At 41.0% G+C, this 19273-nt stretch overlaps 1 protein-coding gene across 1 annotated transcript; it reads left to right on the top strand.

Annotated features, from left to right (window-relative positions):
- The first annotated feature begins 103 nt into the window (after positions 1-103).
- Positions 104-12424, top strand: LOC132259820 (sodium- and chloride-dependent glycine transporter 1-like). The gene is made up of 14 exons (XM_059757609.1): positions 104-262; positions 335-377; positions 1108-1267; positions 1334-1372; positions 4359-4637; positions 4692-4914; positions 5065-5419; positions 5526-5702; positions 5857-5965; positions 6079-6122; positions 6815-6946; positions 7007-7141; positions 7197-7352; positions 12011-12424. Exons 2-14 carry the CDS (start codon positions 351-353, stop codon positions 12152-12154), a joined length of 1980 nt encoding a protein of 659 aa, XP_059613592.1. The 5' UTR covers positions 104-262; positions 335-350; the 3' UTR covers positions 12155-12424.
- Positions 12425-19273: the final 6849 nt, after the last annotated feature.

The raw sequence follows: 19273 nt of genomic DNA, 5'->3' as shown, positions 1-19273 counted from the left end.
CAAAGCAATCTGTCGCGATAAGAGAGTCCAGAGAGGCCGGGGCCCACAATTAATTGCCACCATCCCACCTGAAGCGCCTGACATCAGTTGTCGATTTGATGTGGTTGTGACAGGTTCGGCTGCACCTCCTCGCCTGCCCGTGACTTGGTCAATCGCGTTTATGTGGCTCCAAGTGGGATACTTTTGCATGGATCAACTGGCCAGTCGGCACATTGTGAAACACCTCAGAGCTTTTCTCACCAGTTCCGAATTTTTTGAGCACGTGAGTTTTGACACTGACACCTTTGTGACTTTTCGTGTGCGACTCAAAGAGTGACTTTTGCCACTTTTGCAGAACCCAAAGCTCCATCATGACCAAGTCATATGAAGTGAACAGTGTAAGTGAATGGAATTTTGATTCTTCTGTTGACAAAGAATATCTTAAGTCAATTGTCATTGTTCTTGAGAACATTGTCAGTGGAATCAAGTGGAATTTTTCTCAAACTCAATATGATATCATACAGACAACCTGATAATATTGTGAGGAAATACCATTGAATTCAGAGACACACTTTCTCGTTGAAACTTGATCACGCTAATTAAGTGTAATACTTGTTCTATTCAATGCTCTGCGAATTACGCAGATTGTGATAACTTTATGTACAAACAATGTCAAAAATTTTCAATCACAGTCTTAAGTTGATGGATCTGTAAGAGAATATCGTTAAATAATCTACAAAAAATACATATTATATTCAGTCTCCTGAGTTTAAAATGGTCATAACAGTTATAATTGCCAATGTGTACCTGATTTCAGGCGAAAAAATAATCGCTTTTTCTGGAAGCGTTCTTCGCTATTAAAATATGCTATTAAAATATTTACCGTCTCAGCAAACCGCAAAGTTAAAGCACAGGTGGAAACAAAACTCAAATAATAAAAGTGTAATTGATCGTAGAACAAGTGTCATATCTAGACTTCCTCAAATAAAAAAATGTTGTCAGACGTTAAACCGCAAAAACACATGTATTAAATTTTATAGTTAAGATTAATTGTCATAAAATCAACCTGATGTGCTGAAATTGTATGAAAACTCTATAAAATCTCACTTGCTTTTTTGGATTCCAAAGGTGAAAACCATAGATGGAAAAGCACAATCGAATGGAAATGTCGAGGATGCGAGTGCAAAAGCACCAGCAAGCCCAGAAACGGAGGTGAAGCGTGGAAATTGGGGCACACCTCTTGAGTTCATCCTGGCGTGCATTGGATACGCCGTGGGCTTGGGAAATGGTAAGAATTGAGCATTTAATTTACTTGGCATTACGGCTGCTGATTAATTTATGTGCTCATTTTCAGTTTGGCGGTTTCCATATCTGGTTTTTCGCAATGGCGGCGGTAAGTCACTGAAAATTAACTCGAAATTACACCCTAATCCCACTCCCTGGGCATCCCCTTTTCACCTTGGCAAGCTCCGAAAGGTATGACTTGACTTTTACTTGGGTGGGCGCGCGCAAAAAGAGCATCAATGTACAATTTTGCTCCTCGGTTGAATGGAGGGAAGAAACAAGTTATTAAATATTAGAGCCTAATGAAATTCATGTTTTAATGAGATTATTTCACATCTTTCATTTCTGTGATAAAATTTATGCGCCGTGCATTCACGAGGAGAATTTTTCATAGTCCTAAATGGCCATAGCCAGAGAATGAAACACCATAATTCACTGTAATCACAAAAATCTGCTGTGCTAGAGAATTGCAATAAAAACGAAGAGGAATGGACCTTTTCTCATTTTTTCCTTAATCACTCAGACATTAGATAAAAGGCACATAAATTCACTTTTAATTGGTGTACATATTGTGTATATGAAAGCATTCTAATTTCCCTCATGATTTTATGTCCCAATATAAATCACGCTTTTCAGAAAAACTTCAGGGGAAGATCAGAATTTTAAATTCATCTTGCATGTGGAACATTGCCACTGGAACTCTATCGATAATTCAAAAATTTAACTTTGGCGTAACTCAATTTCAAGAGTCGGAGAGAAGTTTTTGATCTCGAAATGGGGTGGATTGTGGAGATGTATCCTTTTGAAGGGTGTGATAGAAAAGGCATGCACAATACAGAAGTATCGCAAAGTTGCAATTTTTGCGCTGCCGGCATCATACCAGGATTGCCATGAGACAGAGTAAAAATCTTGGATAAAAGCACATCACCCACAACCACTCTTCGTTTGCACACTTATTCATGTTACAGACTTGGTTGCCGGACGCCTTCGAGTGCTGTATACAACACTTGTGGGTGGGTTGGAGAAAAAAGTTTGCAATGCATGAAATATGCACCATGAATTCTCCTGTGGAAATCAGAGATTTTCCTGGCGATTTGGAGAAGAGCCACACCGAATGAGAGGGTGTGATGAAATAAAAGCTCCAATGGCTGCCAGCAACAATTCAGTCTCTTGTCCAGAGATCAAATGTATGTACATATGTTGTCTACCAAAGAGTCCCCATCATCCTCCAATCGCCACTCTTAGTCATTTCCAGCCTTGTTTCCAGCGGAAATTGCAGCATGTGAATGGATTTTTCAGCTTTTGCGCTATTTGTTCTCTCACACATCATTGGGGCTTTTCTGTAACCTTTCGTCCAACGTTCGAGACTCGTTGCTCACCATTGGGATTTTCCCTTGGATTTTCCATTCGAATTTATTTTTAATTACAACCTCTTTCGCTGCAGTTCACTTGCTTCACTCAAACTTCTCCCATTCTGTGTACACATTCATGCATTCTTTACAACGATTGAAAAACATTACCCATGGTAATTGCATATTTTCATGATGACTGCACAGAGTAAATCGTTTAATTTTTCGTGAAACCTTCTCTGAAAACCATTTCTAACGAATATGCACATTTTTCACTCTGAATTTTTTCAACTTCTTAACTTGGCAAAGTTTGCGAAAAGTACCACGAAAGATGCCAGCACAATACATTTGGGAAATTACAATAATTCATACTTCTCATTAGGATAGATACCAAGCGCAGATGCACTAACGAGATTCTCTTGTGCAATCTCAAAGTCAGACGGTGTGTGGAAATCGGTGAGTTTTCCCAATTTGCGCATATATCCATCGAATGTGGGATGGCGAGAAACTATTCATAAAAGTCGCATTAATAAAAATTAGAATTAATGGTATGACCATAATATCGCACTAATTTGAATAAATTCCACCCAGGATAATTTTGCAACATGCGTTCTAATTAATTGCAAGACTTTTCTCGCTCCAACGGCGAAAAATGTGCTCTTTTTCATCGCCAAGTGTATACAAAGTTACAGAAAAAATGACACAGTCTCCCTCGTAAATATTCCTTACTCATTTTCACATGATTTTTCCGCCCTTTTGGCTAAAGTTCTCAAAGTAGCTTTGCTGGAAATTCCGTAATTTTCCGCTGCAAGCCGATAATTGGATAAAATGTGCAGCTTTAATAGGATTCAGCTCGGTAGCAATTCCAAATCATAACAATAACTGCAGAAATACCATCTAAAAGTTCAACTTGAGTTCATAATGCTTCAGAAGATGAGCTGGTAGTTTTTCAGCAGAGAGAATGGAATATAAACTTCTGAAGAGGAAATATTTAGATAAATTCAGAGATTTTCGATGCAAATATTGTAGTTGAAAAAAAATATGTTTGATTCTGCAAAATTGAATATTGATTTCATATTACAAAGCTAGACACTTTACCAAAGTCCAGCCGGATGGTTTGTTTGAAATTGATAAAATCCACACTGCCGAACAGAACATTCCCCAAAACTATCCACCCCAAATCAATGATATATGATAATACATCATATCGCAAAGCCGGGGAAGAAACAGAGGGCAGGCAATCAGTAATCAATATGCAGACAGCATACTCTGAACTATGGACGATGATGGTGCATGCTCGTGAATTCAGGAGCAGTGTGGAATTTGATTTTATTGGGGCCAAATTAGATTTTGCCTTCCAAAATCCAAATAGTAAGGATTTCAAAAATCACTACCACACAGTCAGTGCTGTGGAAAATGTGTACTTTCCCACTCCCGAATCATGCAGAAAATCCCGCACACTCACACAAAGTCCAATTGATTTTCAATGGAAATCGCAATGAAAGATAAAACTCTGCCACCCAGCTCTGCATACCCAGTGAACTTTCATGAAAAACCATTAGCAATTTTCTCACTAATCTCCACATATTGTGAGGATTATTCCACCACAGATAATGCTGCTCAATTTATTGCCACTTTCCCTTCAAATACTGACTTGACCAACCAAATCTATATTTCGATTTAATTAGCAAATATTGACCAAATCAATTTGCGATAACAGTCAGCGTAATCTCTCCATTTTTTCAGGTGCTTTCTTGATCCCCTTCATTATTATGGTGATCGTCATAGGCTTGCCTATCTTCTTCTCAGAGCTCTTCATAGGTCAATACAGTGGATTGGGTCCCAATAAGGCCTACGCTCGAATGGCACCGCTCTTCGAAGGACTTGGAGCCTGCACACTACTCGTAATTACCTTCATCACGATCTACTACATGGTAATCGTGTCCTGGATCCTCTTCTACTTGTTTGCCTCCTTCAAATCCGAGCTCGATTGGGGCTACTGCAATCATGACTACAACAGTCACAGTAAGACTAACGCCTCAACTGACTGAAAATCTCGTATTGACCCGTTTCTCTCAGAGTGTTTCAGTACTCTTGAAGATATGACATGTAAGGAAGGCAACAATCATACGGCGGCGGATCTAATTTACTGGAATCAAACCTGCACAGATATCGAAACCATTTGTTCGAATCATGGACTGACAGGAAAGAACGCCAGTTTCTGCATACACCCAGAAAATAAGTCGGAGATTGCTATTGGAAATGTGATTGATCGAGTTTTAGCCTCAGAGGAATACTACAAGTTAGTATTGACATTTCAAATATTGCATCTAACAAGTATAAATTATTATGCATACAATTTAGAGGAATGCTGAAGAGAACCATAAAAGCATTCAGAATTATATATTTCTACTTTGCTCACAAGATTTGGTTGCACAATAAATCTTTTCAGTGAATACGTCCTCGGTGTAGGCGACGCTACGTGGACAAATTGGGGATATCCAAGATGGCAACTCGTGCTTTGCTTGCTCTTAGCGTGGATTATTGCTTTTTTCTGCATTATCAAAGGCATTCAGTCTGCAGGAAAGGTGGTATACTTTACAGCGCTGTTCCCTTATGTCACACTAACAGCGCTTCTCATCCGCGGAGCCACACTCGAAGGTGCAATTGATGGTATCATCTTCTACATGAATCCTGAATGGGACAGATTGTTGTCGCCAAGAGTGTGGGCAGATGCTGCATCTCAAACATTCTACAGCTTTGGCATAGCCTGTGCATCCTTGGTCACCTTTGCGTCCTACAATCAAGTGAGTCTGAGCCTTTCTGCGAAGTCATGAAAAATTTTCTCATTTCTCTTTGCCTTCTTTCAACGTCACCCTCTCGACATTGCTGCGAATCCTGACAAAAAAACAGTTTAAGAATAATTGCCACATTGATGCGATACTCGTGTCAACGACGAATGTATTGACGGCCGTTTTTGCTGGATTTGCGATATTCTCCATTCTCGGATTTATGGCCCATAACATGAATGTGTCCGTTGCGTCGGTGGCCACGGAAGGTCCTGGCCTCGCCTTCATAGCCTATCCAGAGGTAAGGAAAAAAGCCCTCCACGCGCTCCATAGAAGCCACTCTGAGATATCGGATCATGAGTCCCACGTGATTTATTGCCACTGTACCCACTTCCTCTTTTTACGGTTTTCCATTTATTCACCGCATATCGGAACACCTTCTCACACCTCTCCAGGCTGTCCTCATGATGCCACTGCCTCAGCTCTGGGCCGTCTGCTTCTTCTTCATGATGTTCATCCTCGGAATGGGGAGTCAATTTGGTGGAATTGAAGCCATTAATACAGGTTTGTTACCAACACACAGTCTCCCTTCCCATTACAAAAAAATATAGCCCAAGTGGTGAGAAAACTTTTTCACAAATTCACTGAGAACTTTCTCTTTCTTCCCATGCCGCCAGCCATCATCGACCGCTGGCCACATTTGCGAGAACACAAATGGCGAGTAAGTTAAACATCATCCCATGTAAATCCCCATTTCATCTGCGCTCCCCCACAGACCCATGTAATTGCCGGGGAAAATTTTTGGGCAGCATTTGGAGTGGCTCAATTGCCTCAAATGGAATTAGATTGACTCATTAGTAGCTAATTTGCCAACGCTAAACTGCACACGCAACTGAATCAATAATAACCGTAGATTAGAGTGGATTGGGAATCTAAATAATTGAGTTATTAATTTCTGTTTTCATTAGTAAGCCGCTTGTAATGGGTATTAAAGATATTTGTGAACATATTGAAAATTGCAATCAATGTGTTATCTGCGACAAATGCATCAATACAACAAACTCTTTCAATAATCCGCTAAAGACTGCATTTATATCGATGATATCAAAGGCATTGATAAATTTAAATTAATTTAATCCATTTGTGCTGTTATTTGCAAGATAAACAAATTAATTTGTAATTCTGTAAATTAATTTGTAAAATCAATAGTCACGATCAATTCCAATTATTGTCAATTAATTTAAGAGTTATACATACTCGAAATTTCATACATTTCGCTTCACCCAGATTTAATGGCATGTAAAGGCATGATGACGCATCCGTGGCATTTCTATAATAGAAAGCTTCCGTCAGACAATCATTTCCCCAACACAGAGAGTAATTGGTTTTGAAGAGTATTTTGTATTTCAATAGGTAACAGCAGGAACTTGCCTATTCTGCTTCACGGCAGCTCTCCCCATGACCTGCAACGGTGGCGTGTACATGTTCACACTGATGGAGTGGCACACTGCAAGCTGGGCCGTTCTTATGCTGGGCTTTGCCGAGGTGTGTATCAAAGAATCGGTGCCGTATTTCCACTCTCTTATGCCACCCCATTCTGCACAGATTGTCATAATATCTTGGGTTTATGGCCTGGACCGAGCCTTCAGCAATCTCGCTTCTATGGGAATGAAATTCAACAGAGCCACGCGAGGTTATTGGTGGATTGTTTGGACAATTGCAACGCCCATCGGAGCTATTGTGAGTCTAGCATAAATCTATTCTGCAGCACTTTATACCATTTGCACCTTTTCAGGGTATTTTCATCTTCACGATGACGGACATCAAGCGCTTGAAGTACCGTGATTACGTGTATCCCGCGTGGGCAGACGCTCTGGGATGGATTATGGGCGCCATCACGCTGGTGCCCTTTCCACTCTTCATCGTCCTCCGCTATGCGAAAGATAAATTGGTGAGTGACCAGGTCATTAAATAATTGAGATTATACCGAGACTCCTCCGCGCTCAAGATTTATATTTGTGCAATTAAATTAATCGCGAAGTCCGGTGACACAAAGTTCATAAAATAATTATGGTACTTAATTCACACGAGTTACACATACACAGATATCGTCCCGCAGAGCCTTTATTTATCAATGAATTAATTAAATTACCTTCTTTCAAAGGGTAATTCTAGACCATTGCCCCTTTGTATCGTCTCCGCACGTCCCCTGGTTAACAGTCCTTTGATGTATGCATTGTCAATTTCCATAAATTGAATATCAGTCAATTACTTAATTACATACTCCAACCAGAAAGCTCGTCCGCTTCACACGTTGTTCACCCTTCCAGGCGACACAGAATAAAGAGCACAGCTCTAAAATTTAAATGCTCATTTGACTCTCTTCTACATAAATACTGTCATGTTCGATAAATGTAACAACTCATTGGTAAATAGCTTTAAGGGCGTTCAAGAGATTCACAACCCCAAGTAACACTCTAAATAAACTTCGCGATAACTGGTGGATTCAAAATTATCGCAATAATAATGTTCAAATTGATTGCATATTTCATTGCAAAGCAATTGGGCAATAACAGAGGATTTATTGAATTATAATCAAGTAAGAAAAAATTAAAATATAAAAGCAGTTTACTTGTTTATTAGCAGGTTTTCAGCAAAGTATTGCTTGAATATTGACTATATAAGATATAATCCAAGCTTGGGATGTTACTCGTGTGTGTGTGTGTCTGTACATCAGGCGCTTCCATTGCTCAGGAACTTAGAAACCTGACTATCGATCTCTTCAATGAAGCACCTTATTGTGTAATTATGTGGAACTGGGCCCATTCGGAGAAATTGAACATCCAACTCTTGACATTTCCATATGCGACAGTCTCATGTCACAAATGATTTGACTTAGATTAACTTTTGATACTTCCACTAGACACCTCCATCAATTGTCTCTCCCAGGGAATGATTTAAATGAAATTCACGTCAACCAGCTTGAATACGCCATGCGTAAATTGAATTTTCCACTCATTCCGAATTTTAAAAAGTTTTTACATAGGCAGAGATTATTTATTCCTTGCTAGAATCCAATAGAGCATTTGTATATATTAATAAGTGATTATAATTCATGGTCGACACATAATACTCACAAACGTGAGTGATGAAACTTTCATGCCTCACGGATGTGATTCCGATCACAGGTAAATGAATAGGATATAGTGCAAATTATAAACATTGCAATTTCACAGAAAAAAAAGATGCATATAATCAAATTTTTCATCGCGGCGCGTGGAAAATGAGTGAAAAGAGAGATTTTCACTATTAAAAAATATTTTATTTGAAGCTCTATAATCCATCAAAAATGATAAACGACATTTATTTTGCAGTGAGGAAATGATACAGCACTCCACTAATAAATCATTCTCTATATCATGACGTGATATGCATAGAAAAGTACATAGTATTTTTTTTATGGTATCACAGTATTGTATGTAAAAACGGCGGCTTTATAGAAAAATATTCATTTATTATTCATAAAAAGTGCCATGATAACATATTTGATTTTACTCCACACCACGCCGATATATTGACATCTTCAGTGGGGAAAAATTGCGTAAATCAATTGACTAATCTTCCGTAAATTGCAATTAAATGGCATGCCTGTATGTTGTGAAGGCAATATAAATTTTTGTCCACCCCCTTTTTGCGCTCTCGGGAAAAATAATGAGAAGATTTATTGTTATCTGTCGCAAATCCCAATATTACGTTGTTACAAAACATCATGCTGCGCTCCCAGCGAAAATTCTTTTTCTACTTCCGCCGTATGTCCCTTTATTTCATGGATTCAGGCAGTGCAAAATAGGATTTATTGTTTTTATTGGGCATTTTTGGTGTGAGTATTAACAAAATGATGGAATTGACGTTGAAATGAATTGTGTGCCTCGAGTTGAGTGGAAAAGGTGGTTATTCTTCAAAGTTTTCCAGAATTAAATGGCGAAAGTACACATCGAGTATAAGTTGTGTGCTTTAAGTCGTTCTAGCTTTTTGGCATATGGAGAACTTCCAATTACTGTAACTTTTTCCTATTAGTCCCCCATCATTGTTTTGCCCCTTTGCGGCATTTCTGCCTACTCACCCCACAGCTATTTAATATTCTAAGTGGCTTCTGGTGTAATACATGACACCTACACAATATTAGGAGATCGTCAACAAATCATGAGGCAGAGTCCCCCTCCTGTGGCCTCGGTTCTTGTCCCAAAACCACCATTGGCACTGATGGAGTCTCCTCCTGCATACATACCATCGGATCATCTCACACATTAACCACAGAGAGATGATACCCTTAAGGAGATGTGCTGCCTCACCCCAATCCCAGCAAGTGGTAATTCTCTCTGTTGACATTTGTTGCACATTAAATGCGAGAAGGGCATTGCCGCAGATGAGTCTGTGTCACCATTACCAGATGTCTGTCACAGGGATCTCAATTCTCCGGGTGCACCAAATTCATCCTGACGTATGCAATTAATTTGAGGAGAGCGCAAACAGTCACCGGACGCACTCCTGTCATCTCTAATTTATGAATCTCACATTGAAAATCACTCAGGCATTTGCAATTGCCACAAAGAACTATGCATATTCACGGCGTTCATCAAGGTTTTCGATTCTCCTGATGAAGAATTGTTTGAGCGTTCTCATCATTTGCAGACTTTTTAATCTCCTCGGAGATAATAAGAGATTCAGGGGGTGGGAAATTGTGAAAAATGCGTCACTAAATAATACCTGCTCCACGGGTGTGAACGTGTTGAGAATGAGTGCAGCAATTCTTATGCGAATCCCATCCGACTCTCATCATCTTCATCAGTGTCACTCTCCCTGAGAACAATGGGTGAGCTCTCGAGTCAATTCCCACCCCCGGGCGCCCGCTTCAGTGTGGATATGAAGAGATACATTAAACACGATGGTGTGAATAGGAATTGGCTCATTGCCCGGGATGTATGCAAATTAATATTCTTAAACGTGTCTCAGTGCCTCTGCACGTCTTAACAGTCACGATCGGTGGTAGATACCGAGGGTGTCAAGGAGAGCCACACTCGTTGGGGTTATTTGTCTTCTCCGCGTCCAGGCCATTGGCATGAACTACTTCATTCCTCTTCCAATTCCCGGGCGAAACACAATTTTCCTCGAGTATTTTCTCAATAAAGAAACCACACTTTATTGGACACTAAAAAACTACACAAAACTACAATTCTTTTCCTTCAAACTCCACCAAGATCAAATTTTCCTTGCGAAATCCATGCAAATTTTCTCAACAATCTCGTAGTTTCTGGCCTTCTCGAGAACCTCTTTGAACGTTTGCTCGCCATCTTCAATCAATTTGTCTTGAATGATGTGATTTCGGATGCCACCAACGAATCTATCCCTCAAGATGGTGTCCTGAGAATTTCCAAAGGAACACTTCTGAGCCAGGATGAGCAAATTTCCAGCAAACTTCTCCACACTTTCGTCCGCCATTTGAACTCTCTTGTAGAATTCACATCGAGAGCGAAGTTGATTGCCTTTCGCTTCATATTTTATCAACAAATTTTGCTTGATCTCCTGGAAAGTGAGATCACTCACTTCTTTTGGCGCAATCACCATCTTCAAATCAGTGTAAACCTTTTGACCAGCGAAAATGATAAATGCCGCCACTTTCTCTCGGTCCTCTGTTATTTTGTTCATGAGAAAGAACAATTCCATCCTCTCCAAATATTCAGTGAAGTCCGAATCCTCGTCATACTCTTTCATCTTACCAAAGGTAAACTGTTGTGGCGTTTGAGTAGAAGAATTCTCCGTCATTTCGACACTTGTATCCAAGATGAATGATGCACAAGAACTGTATCAAGTCACTGGAGTATAAATTCATTCTGCCAAATTTTCTTTACTCACCACAATGTCGTGTTTATTTTTATTAGGAGACAAAGACTAAATATTTTGTCTTTAGTCGGCAATAAATGAAACTCTATAAGCGATTTGTAGAATGGAATAAGCAGTCAATTTAGCTATCTCTTAATCTAAGCATATCGCAATCAAATGTGTGTTTAGATTTCACTGCCATCAAATATCATGCAAAGTTGTTGATATTTCAGATTTTGGATTCTCGGAAAAATGCCTATTAAATTCATAAATTCTTAAATTCCTTTAAACGAATGAATGAAGAATATTTCATTTCTCTCATTGCAGAAAATAGGATAGAGCGATATTGATGTAAAATATTGACTTGTTTTCGCACTTGATATAAAATCTCATATCCTCTGCAGTGAAATTTAATTCTCTGCGCATTTTCTATTAGAAACAAACATCCAGTGAATTTGCGCTTATTTCGACACAGATATTCAAGTGATGGCAAATGAATTACCGTCAGAGTGGAGTTTAGAGATAACTTTTTGAGGAGGCGGGAGAAGGGAATTTAGTCGCAAGAGCAAAAAATTGTTGACTATGATATTTATTGCCCACAAAAAGCCATCTCTCGCATATCTGGCAGATAGTATCTTCGCCCCAGAGAGAATGATGAGCAAAGAGGAGGAAAGGAGAGAAGTTGGTACATGTTTGCTGAAGCACACAAATATTTCATTACAATTCCAGACGCTCAAGGAATTTTTCCAGCCATCACGTAAATGGGGACCACAAGAAACGACTTCGCTGCAGGACGAACTAAGGACTTCATCACTGTCATCGATGTCAGCAATTTTGAAGACAAACGGAATTGGTGCGTCGGAACCCATTTGACCATCCCGCCAGCTCATCGGAAGCCCATCCCTGAGTCTGTGGGGCTGTACTTTAATCCCTTCCGCCGCCGCAGCATCACTTGCCTTATAAATTAGTTGCAAGACAGCGCTGAGATACCGAAAAAATAGACTGGAGAATAATACTGCAGGAAATGATGAATGATTACATTTTTTTTCCACCCACGTCTGATGGACCAAATAGGACAGTCTGAGCTAGAGAATTTATATCAATTTGTGCATGTTGGATGCCAAGCCATAGAGTGCGATGGAAAGGAGGGAAAAAAAGCTGCCTAGAATTTTTTACCACCCACGAGTTCACATAATATTCAGCAAAGAGCACTTTTGCGAGGATATAACATAATTTTATATGGATAAAAAAATTCAACATGGCAACATATTTTTGTCCAACCGGATATTTCACATTCTATGCCGGATTTTCTGTCGAATCCGCGAATTTGTGCCACAATTCAGCTCAAGCGGAGGAATTTCGTTCATTAAAAACTATTCACTGGATTCACTGAGTGAACTCTCACGGAAACCCGAATACATGGGGGAAATGCCACTTCCATTTGAGGCTGAACTCTCGCAGTGTTGCTGCAGCCAGAGGAACTTTGTTGACATGGGAGACAATAATGAACTTTGACATATATATAATTTTTAGTTGAGAAAAGCACAAAGAGCAGAAAGTCGATACGAAGGAGCTTTGTTACTTTTGAAATGAACACCTCTCGTGAAATTTTCCAAGTGAGAAAATTTTCTCAATTAATGAAACTATCAATCAAGGAGGCTACAATATAGTCAGCAGCTGTAGAGGGAAACTTTCTCATAAGCTTCTCACAATATCAAACACACATTATCTCATTTGATGGAAACATAATTGAAGATGTTGCCATCAAGAGATATTCATTTGATGAGCTTTCGTGAAGGCATGAATTGTGAGTGTTTTTTTTCTGTGCTGGATACCGCGCGAGTTCATCAAATGGATTAAGTGGGGTTTTACCAGCTCTGCTCCTCATCCAATTTGAAGCAGAGCAAGTCCGAGTCGGACAAATTGATTTTCCGGAGGCACACAAGGCGCCATGCCACGGATGAGGAAAAGATTGGTGGGTATTGAATTTTGCTTCTGAAGCATTTATTGGATGATTGGGAATTGTTGATCGATTGATAGTCTTCTCCGTTGAGCACGCGTGCTCTTCTTATTGCCACATAAACTATACTCAAAAATCGTCCTCATTTCTTGCCATGTCACAACCACTTTGGCATTCTCCGTGCTCTGGACAACTGTGGGGGTGGAATTATCAAATATTTTTCCAGAAGGGACGGGAGAAAATGTCAGGATCAAAACCAACAGTGAAATTCATTACTCATCGTGTGATAGATGAGTCTCCAGTGTGTCCATCCTGAGAGGTCTCCAGGGTCACAATGGACAGCCTCATTGTCCCTTCTGGTCTCATTCACCTCGGCACACCCACGCTGATAAATAGATAGGAAAAGCTCAACATTCGGCATTGACAAAATTTCCTCAGCCTTCACTGTCATCCTCGAGACATTTCACCACCCGTGCGGATTTTACAGTGGACACACGAGTGAAAAAATATCCTCACATTTCTTCTCACAGCGAATTGTGTCGAAAATTCCACCTTTGGGGATTTCACTGGGCATTAATTCTGCCGAATTGGCACAAGCTCTCCCATTGCCCTCCTCGGGCGTTCTAATTATGCGAATTTGTACCCTCGCCGCTGCTCTGATCTCCTATGCGGCCAGTATTGAATAGCCACCGCGATAGCCGCTTCCCACCGGCATTTCACTATTTACGACCGGGTCATCCGCAGACCACGCGAACTGTTTTCCTGCTCCACGCATCCTCTCTGCTCGGCCCCAGAGTCCCTGCATCGTTCGCCCGAGACTGCATTGTTTATTATCCTATTTATGTATCTCATATTAATTTCGTGCTTTTTCAACTGCATTTTGTAAAGTTCGCGGCACAGGAATGGATTATACAATAATTCTTCTATATTGTAGCAGAAGCGGACTCAACTACCGCTATACGTAGAGTCAAAAATGGGATAAATTGAATAATAATGCATGAATATGTTGGAAGAATTGAGTTCAGCCTCACATTTCGAGGTCGCAACAGCGCAATTTCTCATAAGTTTCAAATCGCGGATGCTTCCAATATTCTACAAATAAATATGCAAATCTTTGGCTCCCAATTGCAGGCTGCATGGCGTGTGGTTCGAAATTGAGCCATGCGTTCAATTTCACCGTTGCGTTTCAAAAAGCGTGCATGCATGAGAGTAAATTGGTGTCTCTGTGGGGATGCTGGATAGTTGGGCCACCCTCATGAATTTATGACAGATATTAGGGCATGGGAAACCGGGAGTAACAAACATTCTGCCCATGCCACTATTTTTTGTGTCCTCCTGGTTTATTCGCAAGCGGGAAAACACGCGTTGGGCATAAAAAAGGTTGACACCATTATTGTGTCCCTCTTTGCACGTGTCGAATTAATTACAATGAGATGGGGAACTCATGTCACTGTAGACTTCTCATACAGAATACATTAAAAATTGAATGTATTACGGAAAATGCTGAGGGCTTTCCATACAAGATGGGAATGAATAAAATTTATTTCCAGAAACTTCAAAATCGTTTTTTAAAATCATCCCCACATCTTGCAAGACGCTCAAATCCAGGCAGAAAGATTTATTGCACAGCCCAAAATTTTTATCCTTGTCCAAATTAAAAAGTCCTTAGCCATAGAAATCTCCCAAACGCATAAAAGGGGATGATGAAAATTTACATGGGATTTTGGGCACTCTGATGGCAAAGTAGCCTCTCGAGGTGAAAGAAAATCCCACTTGAAAATCATGGTAAAACCCCGTGATATTGATTTTGTATCAGGCTCAATGTTGCGATAGGGAAAAGTGGTTTTTCGCAAAGAAACAATACCACGGAGATTTTCTCCGGGATGCCACGGGTGGCCTTCAAATCTTCAGTCAGGCTCGTGGGTGGAAAATTTTCCAGGGCCACAGGGGTGGACAATTTCACACCCACACTCAGGCGAAAAAACAACGGAGAAAATTAGGCTGAAAGCGGATTACCATGGGTTCAGGGAATAAAAGAAAGCCGCGCTCCGCGGCGGTGGCAAAAATATGTTGACGGAAATGAGAGGCTTCAATCAAAAGGCATCCCCCTTCCCATCACGTGAAATTTCCCACTTACCACTCATTCTGTACGCCTTCCGCTTAAGCGCCAATTCAATTTATTCGTGACAAGTCGTGCAGCAAGTCCACAAACTCGCCTGATTCCCTCAGACCCTGTGCTGTGTGCCCTTCTTCCTTCTCTCACAGCCCAATGCGTAGCTCAGGAGTGTCTCTGGCTCGGAAGCAAACTTGACACATCTCTAGATAATGATATCAATATCATCAGTTGAGCTGCCTCGCACACAATCACTTTTTGTGTAACCGCGCAGATTGAATTTATATTTTGGCAATAGCGCTCCTAACTCTGTCGCAGATAAATATATGTGACTCAATTATGTATCTATAGAGCTACGCAAACTAATCAACTCTGACATGGTTTGAGTTTCCTCTTTCACTCCTTCACTCCCTCCGGTATAGTAAATCTAAATTATGTACGTGGCTGCTATTTTGCTCTCCATGCTCACAAAGAGACCAACTTTCGCCCCATCCGGGACCACCCATGAGAGTCCACCCAGCCCACTGTCATCCAAAATACCCAAAGAGAGTTAAGTCATTTGTTTAGATCGGATTTATATGCAAAGCAGGTCTATAAAACGAGCGGCGAAATCCTTAAAGGCATCTTTCTCAATTCCCTCCTCGCACACGCATCACTCGTACATTTTTATCACGGAGCCAGGAGTTACGGAAATGGAGAGAAAGTGGAGGCCAACAATGGGTGGCTCATGAATTTTTATCGGTGGAAAGTGTCGCATAACCAGTTCTGTTTATCGGAATCGACATTTGGTGAGTGGGTGGAAGGATTAACTCCGTGCGTCAATCGTCAACCTGTTGCTTTGGCGGCGATGGCGTCCGGGAAAAGTTCACACCGTGGCAAAATGTTGCCGGTCGAGGAGGAGAATTCGCGCTATGGAAATTCCCTGAGGGAGCACAAACAGCCCCACGGAACTTAATTCTTCGCCGTATATTCACATTTTCTCACTCTCCACTCATTTCAGCTATCCTGCCATGGTGCACTGTGAATTGTTTTGCATCATTTTGCATTGCAATTCCCGAGTGAATAGTTTTAATTTGCAGCCTCATTGCTCTGAAATTGAACTTCGCGCTTCCTTGGCTATGCCACTATCTCACAGGGATCCATGCAAAAAAAACCCCCGATGTGCTTCACTGCCAATGAACTTAAGTTCTTTCCTTAAGGGTAAAAACAACATGGAATATCTACAAGCATATTGCTTTAAGATCTTGTCGGGCTCCAAGAAGCTGAGCAATGTCATGAGATGAAATGTTGAACTGTATATGGTTGGGAATGGGGAGCACAATAAATGAACTGGACAGTCTTTTGGGGAAAATGATTGATGAACTCGGACGTCCACCGCAAACTCTTGAGAAATGAGAAATGCATTGTTAGCGTCTGGATGACTGATAGTTTGTGGAGAGCTCCGGCGCAGCTCATTTGTAGACGAGACGCCCTAAATTGGCCAAGGGAGATGCGAAGGCACGCAACCCCTTCGGCGGCATCCCCCAGTGGTCGACCGTAGTCCTCACAATTGAATTTCGTCCGCAAGAAAATTCTAAAGCGTGAGAGTGAATAATGACGCCCGTGAAAAATACATTCGTGAAATTTCACAAGCACTGCCAAATGCCAAATTTATTAATGGTCATGCCAATCCACCGGGGAGTCCGACCATCCCCAAGACAGATCCATTGGGTGAATTGAGGGACTTTGATGGATTTCCCGTGTTGAGCACCAGTCAATTTGTGACTCACAGCAACCTAATTCAATTACCCCCTCGAGTGGAGCCTTCAGAGGCCGGTGGTGGGAAGATATTGGATTTCTCCATTAAATTACACTGAAAGATTCCTTCCACATTAATCTGGTCGGAGGTCGTATGAAATTGCCGCCAGTCTGTAGTGACAGTTGGCTTCGTCAAATTGAGTGTCAAATTTGAAATTGAATCCTTTAAAGCGCACGATTGCTGTGGATTACCACACAATTGAGGAAATTCCCATGAGCTTCTGGGCACAATTCCCGGCCAGTAAATGACTCCATGGGTGGTCAGATGCACTAACGCGTGATGCATGTAGAATTTACATTGTCTACTAGCCCACCATTGCAGCCAGAATGCATTTGTACAGAATGCAATGACCCAGCAAATGTCCTTACACTGAGATTTTCCCATTCACAGTGTTTTCGTCCTGACTTATTTCCCAGGAGCGCCACGAAAATGGATGAGAGGGTATGAATAGAGTTGGAACCATGGCAACGCATGTGGATGATATTCTGTGCGGAATCAGATTCAAAATATTCACAAGAATCGGCGCTTTGTGTTGGAGCGCCATGTAAACAAGGGTGTACTTGTGGTGGAGTGAATGAGGAGCGATGCCACATCAAAACATCACATGTTGCTGCCTCCGGAGATGCTGGGGCTCAGGAAGAGGTTGAATCGCCCCACACAATCAATGGGGGAGCCGCTTTCCTTGGCGACACACAATTGGATGGAGCACAATCGTTTGGATATGGCATGTACCACAGAAAAACGTGCCCCAAATGGATGTAATTGTACGATTTCACAGGATACCCCAGAAGATATCCCCTGCACGGAATCCTTTTACATAATAGACAGTCTTGAGTTTTGATGCCAGACTTGAGGAATCGCTGCTTTTCTCGATCACTATGGGAAAATACTAACCTTGAATGAGAAAGAAGTTGTTAATCCGAATTGAATGACCGGATTTTGCCTTCTTAATCCCACAGGAATCCACTTGTCCTATATTTTGCTGCTAAAGACCCTACAAATTCTATAAGAGGATTGTTTGAGATGCAGTTGTTTAGAGAGTCCGAGTTTAAAGGCACTGCTCTAAAGTTGAAAGCTTCTGAATAGAAGCGCTTGAGTTTTGGCTTGAGTAATCTGATGCGAGAGCGAAAAGCATCTTCCGGAAAATTTTTAACTATGTGCGTCTTAATGCAGTTTCTTTCTCGAAAAACATAAAAGGAACGGCGCTTTGTAATCAAACTTGATGCCAGAATAAACAAATCCAATAGTGAGCACACCGTTTTTATTCGAATTCTACGCTGGAAACAAGAGACCAACAATCGACCACAGAGTGACGAACGCTGTGAAATCTGAAAATTTGTGCGGAATCCCCATGTTGGACTGCGGTGAATAGAATTGGCGGCAAAAGTTGCAATTTGGGATGAACTTCGGTGGCCAAATTGCCAGCCGTCGAGTCAAGTTGCATGTGCAGATTTTCCTGTCCATGGCCATTGGTCACCGTCCATCGTGGTCAGGAGATGAGAAGTTGATTCTTCTGGCCAGACCGTCAGAGTTTTGGATGTCATGGAATTTGGCAAAACAATTTTGGCACAGGAACTTTTGTGTTTTCTCCAATTGTCAGAGAAATATTGTCTCACGTGTCCTTTTGTGGTTGCAAAACACTCCAAACATCCTGATATATGAGATTCTTCTGTAGCATCAGAGCTGGTTGAATTCTCCGTAGAGTTTGCCCAGTTCTTCGCACAGTATCTTGAGACTTTGCAGCCTCTTAGTTAGTGTGTTTCGAGGTGTTTTCTGACTACCGCTCATGAATATTCATGCTATTTGGGAGGAAAATAATTTATTTTCTTCTCATGAATTAATGCTAAATAGGAAGGAAATAAATTCATCTCACACACTTCCAACATTGTTCAGCTCTCTCAAGACATTTTTCACGACTTTTCACCGCATCTCTTGCGATCATGCACTCACTGTGAATACCAAAGTAATTAGCTCTATATACATTGCACTTGATGGTGCATCCCAAATGCGAGAGGATTCAATTACAGCAGAGACGGGAAGATGCGAGGCAGTGGAAATAAGGGAATTATCTAATATTGAGCTCACAATGGATCTGTTGACAACAAAACATGCATTTCGTGT

The sequence above is a fragment of the Phlebotomus argentipes genome, unplaced genomic scaffold (assembly GCF_947086385.1).
Source record: "Phlebotomus argentipes unplaced genomic scaffold, Phlebotomus argentipes genome assembly scaffold_18, whole genome shotgun sequence".
Taxonomy (NCBI): Eukaryota; Metazoa; Arthropoda; class Insecta; order Diptera; family Psychodidae; genus Phlebotomus; species Phlebotomus argentipes.
The sequence above is the reverse complement of the archived record's forward strand: the minus strand, read 5'-3'. Positions and strand labels throughout refer to the sequence as shown.